General features: G+C 41.1%; 1 protein-coding gene across 5 annotated transcripts in view; it reads right to left on the bottom strand.

Annotated features, from left to right (window-relative positions):
• GOLGA1 (golgin A1) overlaps positions 1 to 11562 on the bottom strand; it is a 54360-nt gene that overhangs the window by 24715 nt on the left and 18083 nt on the right. For all 5 annotated transcript variants that reach the window (XM_024126436.3, XM_028493524.2, XM_028493525.2 and 2 more), the window contains 2 exons: positions 4220 to 4345; positions 2197 to 2292 (listed from right to left, as the gene is read on the bottom strand). In XM_024126436.3, the coding sequence (XP_023982204.1) occupies positions 2197 to 2292; positions 4220 to 4345 (222 nt within the window). The remainder of the gene's footprint in view (positions 1 to 2196; positions 2293 to 4219; positions 4346 to 11562) is intronic.

Genomic DNA, 11562 nt, shown 5'->3' with positions numbered 1-11562 from the left:
ATTGTGAATAGTGCTGCAATGAACATTGAGGTACATGACTCTTTTTGAATTATTGTTTTCTCAGGGTATATGCCTAGTAGTGGGATTGCTGGGTCATATGGTAGTTCTATTTTTAGTTTTTTAAGGAAGCTCCATACTGTTCTCCATAGTGGCTGTATCAATTTACATTCCCACCAACAGTGCAGGAAGGTTCCCTTTTCTCCGCACTCTCTCCAGCATTTACTGTTTCTAGATTTTTTGATAATGGCCACTCTGACCGGCATGAGGTGATACCTCATTGTATTTTTGATTTGCATTTCTCTAATAATTAGTGATGTTGAGCATCTTTTCATAGGCCTCTTGGCCATCTGTATATCTTCCTTGGTGAAATGTCTATTTAGGTCTTCTGCCCATTTTTTAATTGGATTGTTTGTTTTTTTGATACTGAGCTCCACGAGCTTTTTGTATATTTTGGAGACTAACCTTTTGTCTGTTGTTTCATTTGCAAATATTTTCTCCCATTCTGAGGTTGTCTTTTTGTCTTGTTTATGGTGAAACCTAGCTTTTTCAACTCCTGGGTTCAGTAAATATCTATGCAAGTCCCAGTTTGCAGGCAGAACTCAAGAAAGATTCAGATCCTCAAAAGGTTATGCACAGAGTTATTATATGACCCAGCAACTCTACTCCTAGGAATATATCCAAGAGAAATGGAAGTATAAGCCCACACAAAAACCTTGTTCATACATTAATGTTCGCTGTAGCATTATTCACAACAACCACAAGGTGGAAACCCAAATGTCCATGGACAAATGAATGGATAAACAAAATGTGATATATGTACAATGGAATAAAAGTCTTAAGAAGGCTTATTCAGCCTTAAAAAGGAGTGAAATTCTGAAACATGCTATAATGTGAATGAACCTTGAAGACATTATGCTAAGTGAAATAAGACAGACACAAAAAGACAAATACCATATGATTCCACTAATATGAGGTACCTAGATCATCAAATTCATAAAAGCAGAAAGTAGAATGGTGGTGCCAGGGGTTGGGGAGAGGAGAGAATGGGGAGTTATTGTTTTAATTGGCACAGAGTTTCTGTTTGAGAAGATGAAAAAGTTCTAGAAATGGATGGTGGTGATGGTTGCATAACAATGTGAATGTACTTTATGCCAGTGTACACCTAGAAATGGTTGAAGTGGTAAATTTTATGTTATGTGTATTTTACCACAATAAAAGAATGGATATTCAGAAACAGAACTGAATTATAATAAAACAAATCTCTATTTAGAGAAAAATATAGCTTTATATATATTTATCAAGAAACAAGAAGGATTTAAAAAATAAGCTAAGCATTTGCTATGGTTTGAATGTTTGTGTCCCTCCAAAATTCATATATTGAAATCCTAATGTCTGACATGATGGTATTAGGATGTGAGGTGTCTGGGAGGTACTCAGGTTATGAGGGTGGAGCCATCATGAATGGGATTAGTGTTCTTATAAGCGGCCCCACAGAGATCCCTTGCCACTTCTACCACTTCACACTCATTAAACTGGCAAGAAGGCTGAGAAATGCCAATGCTAGAAAAGACAGAGATGCAGCGATAGGAACTCTCATGCATGCTGGGAGAGTAGAGCCAGGTGCAGGCCTTCTGGGAATATTCCTGTCCTACTGAGTCATATTAAGTCATATGCACTTGCTATCCTCCTTAAGGCAAAAGGGACAAGGATGTTCACCGCAGTGTAATTTGTGGTGACAGAACGAAGGCAATCTGGATATCTAGCATCTAGTAGACAACTATAAAGTATAGTAGGTAAGAACAACGAAGTGGACACAGACAGAAGATGGAGCAGTTGAAAGTAACAAAGAAGACATATGTATAGCTGTATCATTTACTTAACTCAACACACAGACACACAAAACAATGTCACCAGTTTTAAGGTTATCCAACAATAAAAGGGTCTCTATTAACCACATTAGAGTGGTTTCCTATGGGAGGGAGGGGAATGGGGATAAAGGGAATAAACAGAGAAGAGAACAACGATGGTAATGTGGCAAGAATGAAGAAAACGACTACCTCAGTTCTCTACAAGTAAAATCCGAAAGAGAGTCCCTTCGGAAGAAAACCTCTGACCCAAGGGGATTCTCAGCCACAACCACATCATCCAACCAGGGCACCACCCAGACACAGGAACCACTGGGAGTGAGGTCAGTACCCGCGTCTCCAGGCTGTCAATGGCACTGGCCTGGCTGCTTCTGGCTGCCAAGAGCTGCTGTCTGCTATCCTCCAAATTCTGCTCAGCAAGTGTTTTCTGTAAGTTGAAAGAAGAGTAAAAGAAAATAGTCATTTCTCCATTGAATAAATTATTTACTGACATCTACACCATACTACGATTTGTGCAAGGCACAAGGGACACAAGTACGCATGAAAAAGCCCAAAACAGTTAATAGAGATACAATTCACATAACATAAAGTATACATCTAAAGTATACATAAAGTATAAATTTGACAGTTTTTTGACCTTGAGGCTGGGGCAAAGACTAACCAAAAAAGTATATAATAGAGTGTAATGCTGTCCACAAAGGAGCAGCACAGAGCAGGAGATCCTCACTGCCTCAGGAAACTAGGAGGCTTCATTCTTCACAGGTGGCCAGGGCCCGAGTGAGCACCCAAGCAGAGGGATGACACTAGAGGTATGAAACAGCTGGGGGCATCTGAGGAGCTACAGCTTGCCAAATGTCAAGGTGATGATGGGTTCAGGTCATGAAACAAGACTAGAAAGTTAGGCAAAGGGCCAGATTATGAGAAAAGCTTTTTATGCTACAGAAGGAAGTTTGAACTTAATTTCTGTAGCAAATATTTTTCAAAGTGGAGTCATCCAAACACTTGCATTAGACTCACCTGGGTGGGTGGAGGGGTTTTAAAATTTGAGGCCTTATTCCAGGCCTACTAAAATCAGAATTTCTGAGGGTAGGACAAGACGTACATATATATATATATATATATATATATATATATATTTCTCTTCTTCCCCCAAATTTTTGGCTTGCAGGATCTTAGTTTCCTGACCAGGGATTGAACCTGGGCCACTGCAGTAAAAGTGCCGATTCCTAACCACTGGACTGCCAGGGAATTCCCTAGAAATGTATACTTCAAACAGTAACTTCTATGCACACTAAACTTTATAACAATGATGATGGCACAATAATGATTATAATATTTATAGTTGAAATATATTGAGACCCCATGATGTTCTAATTCTAATCACTTCCCAATAACAATTCTATGTGTGTGGTACAATTTTAACCCTATTTTACAGAGGGGGAAGAAAACACAAAAAGATTAAGTTACTTGCTCTAAGTCAAAAATTAGTAAGTAGAAGAGGTAAAGTGCAAACCTAGGGAGCCTGGTTCTAGAAATCAATCTATACCTTAGAAACCACGTTATACTCACTACAGACTGTAGGGTAATTGTGGAAGCTCTTTATGGGAGTGATATAGTCAGAAATGTTGTTTGGAAAGATCAGTTTAGCGGTGATGTGGAAGACTGTGCCAGAGGGTGCAGGAGGAGAGACTGATGTTGTGTAGGCTAGTCTGGAGACTTCTAACACAGACTAGGCCAGAGTGGCTGGAAACCTGAAGTACAGCAGTGGCAGTGGAGACGGACACACTTAGTTGAAACTGACTGAAGACAGAAAGTGAGGGGCTAATCTAGGCCCAAGGCTTGGGTTTTGTCACCTCTGTCATGTAGGAGAGAGCAGAATGTGGGCAAACAACAAGCAAGTTCACCTACACACTGGGCTAGAGGCCAGTTGGCTCAACTGCCTCCTTCGGCTAAGGAGAGTTCACTTGCTGCCCAAAGCAATTCCCGCTCACGCCAAGGGCAGATGGTAACTACTTTCCTTGGCCAATGTAAAGTACAATGGGTAGGGAAGGAAAGCAGGGCAGTAAGACAACAACCCAAATGGTGTAAATCACTAGGTGGGGTTTATCAGTGATCAGGATGCCACTCCTTCACATGCATCTCTGAACAAAGTGCTCCCTTTCCTTCAGGAAAACGTCACACACAGGCAACATGATGCTGATTTTACTATAAGCAGAACAATCACCAGTTGGAGGGAGTGATCTTTTCACCAAGCTCTTTGAAGACTCTCTGGCTCTGAAACTCTACGATTTTATGAAATCTCCAGTGTTACCACTGCCCTCCCAACACTGGCCAGCCCAAAGAGAACTAGTTACCTCTTTCAGAAGTTCCTGCACATGTTCTTCCCCTGATAAGTTCTGCTCCAGTCTCTTCTCCAAGGATGCAACCTTCTCCTGCAAATGTGTGATGAGTTTTTCTTTCTCTTGAGTTTCAGCAGTGGCCTGCAGGTGAAAGCAGAGATTACATTACACTGTCTCTCTCCCTCCTTTCCTGTATCCTCTAGAATCACCATGTTTCTCTGAAATTCTGTTTCCAACTGCATCCTAGAAGAACATACAGCCAGGAGATCTTCCCTGAAAATGGAACAGAGAAGATATGAGATCAGAACCCAACACTACTCAGGTATCTGTTTCAGGCCTATTGCAGCAAGCAGGAAATGCTCCCAAATTTAAGCACCTGGCAATCCGGGAAGGAAGAATGCTATTACATCTGTGGAATCTAGCCAGGACCCTGCGAAGATGTTCCTCCTCTCTAAAATATCCCCTGTGTTGTCAAGATCTACTAGCTAAAGGAATGCTCCTCCTCCCACTCTCATCAAGCATAGGTTTAATCCTATTAATCCAGAGGCCAACAGGACCTACAACTTTACACCAGATGCCAAGAACCAGCAGAGTTAATTCCACTGAAGAAGCTCCCAGCCAGCCCTACGATGACCTACAGAACAATACGCCTGGAAACGTGGGGCCGGATGAAGCAGTCATGATGCCAGTGTAGCTGCCTTAAGGCTGAAGACAGAACTGAAACAATGATATTCACCCTGGCTCACAGGACAGGGAGCACCTCTGAATCACAGCAGCACCTTACACCATGGCCCCAGATCACCAGCTGCTCACTTATTTATTTCAGTCTATCTCTTTAGCAGTGATGGTAGTGGTGGCGGTGGTGAGTTGGGACTACATTTGTTCCTTTCACAACTGCCAATCTCCAAATGCTGCTCAACATCAAAGCTGAGGATCCAGAATCCTTTGAATATACAATTTCTTAGCTCACAGTGGTCCTTACATCCACTGAACATGCCCATTCTCCACTCCAAAATAAGGTCACATGGCATCAACATTTCATTGTGAAGACTTGAACCTCCTCACATATACTGTGCTTCCTCAAATTCCCTCACCTTATGATCTGCTGCTCCATCTCAAGCCACAGACTTTCATGTTTAGCTTGCAACCCAGCCAGTTTTCTTCTCAGAATAAGATGTAGCTACTTGGGCTTAGGATTTTGGGAAGAAGCACTTGCCATTCTGAATTCTCACAGGGGTGACAACATATATAGTGGAGGAGAAGTTTGAAGAATGGATTCAAGATCCCATAATTTGGGCTTCCCTGGTGGCGCAATGGTTAAGAATCCGCCTGCCAACACAGGGGACACGGGTTCGAGCCCTGGTCTGGGAAGATCCCACATGCCGCGGAGCAACTAAGCCCATGCGCCACAACTACTGAGCCTGCGCTCTAGAGCCTGCGAGCCACAACTACTGAAGCACGCCTAGAGCCCATGATCCACAACAAGAGAAGCCACCGCAATGACAAGCCCGCTCACCACAACGAAGGGTAGCCTCCGCTCACTGCAACTAGAGAAAGCCCGCGCACAGCAACGAAGACCCAACGCAGCCAAAGATAAATAAATTTAAAAAATAAAAAAAGATCCCATAATTCAAAAACTTTTATCAAGCCTATACTCTGTGTGTTGTCTCTAGGGATATAATCAGCTATAGTTACTGACCCATAGAAGCATGGAGGCTGGTGGTAAAAAGAGATATACACACAGTTAATTATAAAACATTACAATCATGCTGCAACAGAGAGACATGCAAGGTGCTATGAGATATCAGAGACAGAAGGGACTAACGGGGGCAATCAGATCAGGCCTCCTAAGTAGGCAAGTCCAGGTGGAAGGTGGGGGAGAGGAAGAAGCTTTCTGGGTAAAAGGCAGCATGTGTAAAGGGGTAAATAGACAAGTTCAACATGACCAGGGGGCTGGGTGAAGAGGAAAGAAGATGTGAAGACAACTGCCAAGTCTGTGGCTCAGATGCCTGGATGAATGGTAACATTATGCAAAGCAGAGAATACAGGAGGGAGAGGTAGTCTGATAGGAAAGAAAAAAGTTTTGGCCCAGCTGACCCATCTTTAATGGGTCTCTTACTAATAATGTTGATAACAGTAAAAATTACAATAGCATGGTGCAGGAGCAGCTACAGTTTGCAAAGCATATGCAAGCTCATCCTCTAGTCCTTACAACCACCCTTCAACTGTGTCCATTTACAGGGAAATTGAAGCTTAGGGACTACCAGCCCAACAGCACACACCTTGGTGACAGAAGAAGGATTCAAACCCAAGCCTTCCTGACCCAAAGCCTGTACTCCTTATATTACACATCAGTATGAACTTGAGAGATACATGTAACCCTTTCCAGTAACAATCAAGAGAACAAACAAGTCTATATAAGTCACCATGTTGGGCAGAGTCAGGGACAGAAAAAGAATCAGTTGCCAATTTCCATTTAGTTTTCTTGTGCACCATATCCCACATAGAGCAATTCCCCACACTCTGGCTGTTCTACTTCAAGCCCTCAGCACCTAATGTGCTACCTCTAACACCATACTTAATGGTGAGAAACTCAAAGATTTTCCCACTAAGATCAGGTACAAGGCAAGGATGTCCCCTCTCACCACTCCTTTTCAACATCATCTGGAAGTTCTTGCTAATGCAATAAGGCAAGAAAAGGAAATAAAAGGAATGGAAGGCTTCCCTGTTGGCAGAGTGGTTAAGAACCCGCCTGCCAACGCAGGGGACACGGATTCGAGCCCTGGTCCAGGAAGATCCCACATGCCATGGAGCAATTGATCCTGTGCACCACAACTACTGAGCCTGCGCTCTAGAGCCCGCGAGCCACAACTACTGAGCTCGTGTGCTGCAACTACTGAAGCCCGCACACCTACAGCCCCTGCTCTGCAACAAGAGAAGCCACCACAATGAAAAGCTTGCGCTCGCCACAACTAGAGAAAAACCCGCGTGCAGCAACAAAGACCCAACACAGCCAAATATATATATATATATATATTTTTAAAAAAAAGGAATGAGATCGGGAAGGAAAACATAAAGCTGCTGCTTTGTTTGCAGATGATATAATCATCTATGTAGGAAATCCAAATGAATCAACAAAAAAACTCCCCAGAACTAATAATTGATTATAGCAAGGTTGCAGGATACAAGGTTAATACACAAAAGTCAACTGTTTTCCTATATAACAGCAATGAACATGTAAAATTTGAAATTAAAAACACAATACTATTTACAGTAAGACTCCAAAAATTAAATACTTAGGTATAAATCTAACAAAATATGTACAATTATATACATGAGGAAAGGTATAAAACTCTGATCAATGACATTTTTAAAAATTAAATAAATGGTGTGATATTTCATGTTCATGGATAGGAAAGACTCAATAATGTCAAGAAATCGGTTCCTCCCAACTTGATCTATAGATTCAATGCAATCCGAATCAAAATCCTAGCAAGTTATTTTATGGATATCAGCAAACTGATTCTAAAGTTTATATGGACAGGCAAAAGACCCAGAATGGCCAACGTAATACTAAAGGAGAAGAACAAAGTCAGAGGACTGACACTATTTGACCTTAAGACTTACTATTGCTACAGTAATTAGGACAGTGTGGTACTGACAAAAGAACAATTAGATCAATGGAACTGAATAGAGCACCTGGAGATAGACCCCCATAAATACAGTCAACTGATCTTTGACAGAGTAAAGGTAATACAGTGGAGCAAAGATAGCTTCTTCAACAAATGGTGCTGAACAACTGGATATCCACATGTAAAAAAAAAAATAAATGTAGACACAGACCTTACAACTTTCATAAAAATTAACTCAAAATGGATCACAGATCTAAATGTAAAACTCAAAACTATGGAACTCCTTGAAGATAACATAGGAGAAAAGCTAGATGACCTCGGGTATGACAGTGACTTATTAACTACAACACCAAAGCCACGATCCATGAAAGAAATAATTGATAAGCTGGATTTCATCAAAATTAGAAACTTCTGCTCTGCAAAAGACAATGTCAAGAGAATGAGAAGACACGCCACAGACTAGGAGAAATATTTGCAAAAGACACATTTGATAAAGGCCTGTTACCTAAAATATTAAAAAAAACTCTTAAAACTCAACAATAAAAAAAAAATACCCTCAAAAACAAGAAAACAAACAGCCCAAGGCAAAGAGAAAAAAGGTATAAGAATTGGAAAGAAACAAAATTGTCATTTGCAGATGATATGATTGCTAGACTCTAAAGACTCATTGTTAAGCTTAATAAGAATGAATAAGTTGTGCAAAAAATTTGATACACAAATATTTCTATATGTCAGCAACAAATACAAAAAATAATTTTTAAAATGTCACAATTTAGAATTGGTTTTAAAAAAAATAAAGCACCTAGGAATAAATTTAACAACAGATAACAAACCTTTATGGAAGGGACTTCCCTGGTGGTGCAGTGGTTAAGAATCTGACTGCCAATGCAGGAGACATGGGTTTCGAGCCCTGGTCCAGGAAGATCCCACATGTCGCGGAGCAACTGAGCCCGTGTGCCACTACTCTTAAGCCTGCACTCTAGAGCCTGTGAGCTACAACTACTGAGTCCGTGTGCCACAACTACTGAAGGCCGCATGCCTAGAGCCCATGCTCCGCAACAAGAGAAGCCACTGCAATGAGAAGCCCGCAAACTGCAACCAAGAGTAGACCCCGCTCGCCACAACTAGAGAAAGCCTGTGCGCAGCAATGAAGACCCAACGCAGTCAAATAAATAAATAAACCTTTCTGGAAAAAATTATAGAACCTTATTGAGAGTCATTTTTAAAGAAACAGTAACACTGAATATCTAGAGAGACAGACACTGTGTTCTTGGATAAGAAAACTCACATGCTAAAGTAGTCAATGTTCTGCAAATGCATCTTCAGAGTCAATGCAATTCCAATCAATATCCCACCAGGTTTTTTTTTGTTTTTTTTTTTAAATTTATTTATTTATGGCTGTGCGCGGGCTTTCTCTAGTTGTGGCGAGCGGGGGCTACTCCTCATTGAGGTGTGCGGGCTTCTCATTGCAGTGGCTTCTCTTGTTGCGAAGCACGGGCTCCAGGCATGCGGGCTTCAGTAGGTGTGGCTCACAGGCTCTAGAGCACAGGTTCAGTAGTTGTGGCACACAGGATTAGTTGCTCCATGGCATGTGGGATCTTCCCAGACCAGGGCTTGAACCCATGTCCCCTTCATCTTTTCCAATTTTTCCTGGATACATCCGCAGCCTGGACAATATCAACAGACACTCTCTTCCCTCTGGCATCTGGTTTGGTTCAAGGCTGCATTTGGGCAGGTGACAGTGCTGGAGGCTGGGAAGTCCACAATCAAGGTGTCAGCATGGTCACCTCTGGTGAAAGCTCATTTCCTAGTTCATAGCTGGCACTTCTTTCTGTGTCCTCACCTGGCGGAGGGGCCAATGGTCTTTCTGGAGCCTCTCCACCAGGTTTTTTAAGGTGCCTGACAAGTTGTTCTGTGGAAGGGCAATAGGCCAACGATATTCAAAATACTTCTAAAAAAGAACTAGGTACGGAGACTTGTCTTGTCAGACACCAGGACTTATCCTAATACTGTAGCTAGTAAGGCAATGCTTAGTAGTGCAAATACCACAGGTGCATACACCCCAAAGTCCAGGAGTGGTTCCATGTACAAATGGAAAACTGAATCATGATAAAGCTGGCATTGCAGATCAGTGAGAAGACAGATTTTTCAATAAATGGTACTAAAACAATTTTAAAAAAAATAAGACACAGATCCCTTTCTCACACCAAAATCACATTTCAGGTATGTTAAAGACTTGAAAATAAAGTAAAGACTCTAAAATTTTCAGATAATAATATAGGAGAATAATGTTATGATTCCAAGTGAGGAAAGGTTTTTTTTAAAGAGACAAAAGTATAGGGCTTCCCTGGTGGCGCAGTGGTTGAGAGTCCGCCTGCCGATGCAGGGGACACGGGTTCGTGCCCCGGTCCGGGAAGATCCCACACAGAAGAACTCAGACTTCCCAAAAGGCAAGAAAATCCCCACATACCTGGGAAGGGCAAAAAAAAAAAAAAAAAAAAGAGAGACAAAAGAATAAACTTAAAGGAAAATAATAAATTCAACTATACTAAAATGAAGAGCATATGTTCAACAGAAGAAACTATAAAGAGTGTGAAGGCAAGCCCCAAACTGGGAGAACACATATGCAACCCACATAACTGACCAAGGAGCATGGTAACCAGGATATATATAAAGAACTCTGACAATTAGTGAGAAAAAGACAGAAAATGTAACAGAAAATGGGCCAAAGATTTGAACCAGCACTTCAAAGAAGAGCACGAATGACTGATACACATATGAAAATATGCTGAACTTCATTAATAATCTGGGAAAAGCAAATTAAAATCATGATGAGAGGGAATTCCCTGGTGGTCCAGCGGTTAGGACTCTGAGCTTTCACTGCCGAGGACCCAGGTTCAATCCCTGTTCGGGGAACTAAAATCCTGCAAACCATGCAGCGCAGCCAAAAAAAAAAAAAAATACCACGATGAGAAAAGATTTCACATTCACCAGACTGGCAAAAATTAAAAGTCTGACAACATCTCACCTTGTCAAGGAAGCAGAGGAACCCAATTCTTATACACTGTTGGTGAATGTCTGTAAATTACTTCAACTACTATGGAAAAACTGGGCATTACCTAGTAAAGTTGAAAAGTACAAATCTTTTGACCCAAACTTTTCACATCTCAAATATACCCTAGAGTTAACTCATTCACAGGCAGACAAAAGTTCACAGCAGCCTTGTTTGTAAAAGCAAAAACCAGAAACACCTTAATGCCCACTGTCAACAGAATGGATAAATGAATTCTAGTAACTTCATACTACACAGTTGAGAAAAGATTAAATTATAGCGACATGTGTCCATATGAATGTGTCTCAGAATACAACCTTGAGCACAGAAAGCTAGCATTAGAAGAATACCTACAGCACTTCATTTATATAATGTTAACAAGCATGATAAATGAAAGAAGCTACTGTTTAGGGATAAAATTATAAAGCAAATCTAGGAAGTGGAGTAATTTCTGGATAAGCTTACTTAAGAAGGTAAAAAGAATGTGATGGAAGAGCAAAAGGCACACCAGGAATCTCAAAGGTACACATACTGTTCTTCTTCTTAACCTGTGGGGTAGTAGCTACATGGCGGTTCATTAGCTTGTTACACTATTTACCTTACTTATGTTTCATAAATATTATTTCATATCTACTCAATATTAACAAGGAAAACAAAGAAAAGGACTCTAAACT

The sequence above is a fragment of the Physeter macrocephalus genome, chromosome 9, assembly GCF_002837175.3.
Source record: "Physeter macrocephalus isolate SW-GA chromosome 9, ASM283717v5, whole genome shotgun sequence".
Taxonomy (NCBI): domain Eukaryota; kingdom Metazoa; phylum Chordata; class Mammalia; order Artiodactyla; family Physeteridae; genus Physeter; species Physeter macrocephalus.
Note: the sequence above shows the minus strand (reverse complement) of the source record. Positions and strands in the feature narration are given on the sequence as shown.